Source organism: Pteropus vampyrus, unplaced genomic scaffold, assembly GCF_000151845.1.
Source record: "Pteropus vampyrus isolate Shadow unplaced genomic scaffold, Pvam_2.0 Scaffold306, whole genome shotgun sequence".
Classification (NCBI taxonomy): domain Eukaryota; kingdom Metazoa; phylum Chordata; class Mammalia; order Chiroptera; family Pteropodidae; genus Pteropus; species Pteropus vampyrus.
In genome coordinates this window covers 1982552-1983324 of record NW_011889087.1, presented here as the reverse complement: position 1 = coordinate 1983324, position 773 = coordinate 1982552, and the positions used below count along the sequence as shown (strand labels likewise).

Sequence of the window (773 nt, the reverse complement as noted above, 5' to 3'; positions counted from 1 at the left end):
GAGATAGACACCAAAGATCAGAGATCGGAAACTGGGGAGGAGAGGTGTCGGAACTCAAAGACGTGAAGAGAGGGGTCCCGGGCTCTGGGTGTGGGGGTGGAGAACAGGCCAGATTACCTCTTCTTACTCCTTCCTTTCGCTGCCTCTTCCGGGGACCCCCTTCGCTCTCCCTAGGGCCCTGGCCCTCTCCCCTCCCCCCTAAATCCTGCACCCTCTGCGGATTGGTCCCCGGCCTGCCAGGGGGCGGGGCCCGAGGGTCCTGACGTCACTGGCGGGGGAGGCGAGTGGCTAGGGGAGGGGGGTGACGGCCCCGGCTCAGCACCTCGGAGAGCTCCCTCCCCGGCCTTGTTTTGCTCCGGAATCGCGGCGGGGGGAGGGAGCCAGGGGCCGGCACCCGAGCAGCGGCAGGGGGATGGCCGTAGAGGGGTCGCGGGGCTCTGGCGGGCAGAGGGCCCAGCCGTGATCCCGCGAGGGTGCCGGGGCGCCGGGCGGGGTGGGGGGCAGCTGGCGGCGGCAGCAGTGGCCGCACATCTGGATGGAAGCGAGCTTTGTCCAGACCACCATGGCTCTGGGGCTGTCCTCCAAGAAAGCGTCTTCCCGCAATGTGGCCGTGGAGCGTAGGAACCTGATCACCGTGTGCAGGTGTGCGCTGCTGGCGGGTGGGGGTGGGGGTGGGGTGGTCGGGGAGAGGCGGCAGGGTGGGCTGCGGAAACCTGGATGAGTGTACGGGTAGGTGGATGCAGAGCAGCCGCGGAAAAAAGGGAGGCACAGGG

General features: G+C 68.4%; 1 protein-coding gene across 6 annotated transcripts in view; it reads left to right on the top strand.

Moving 5' to 3' along the window:
- The window catches only part of RUNDC3A (RUN domain containing 3A), an 11281-nt gene that overhangs the window by 1734 nt on the left and 8774 nt on the right, over positions 1–773 (top strand). For 3 of the 6 annotated variants that reach the window (XM_011377158.2, XM_011377160.2, XM_011377159.2), the window contains exon 1: positions 268–642. The exons of 1 other annotated variant lie outside the window; for it this stretch is intronic. In XM_011377158.2, coding sequence (XP_011375460.1) covers positions 536–642 — 107 coding nt within the window. In that variant the 5' untranslated portion in view covers positions 268–535. Of the gene's footprint in view, positions 1–267; positions 643–773 lie in introns of those variants that run through there. 2 more of the 6 variants (XM_011377156.2, XM_023521564.1) reach the window with 1 other exon arrangement.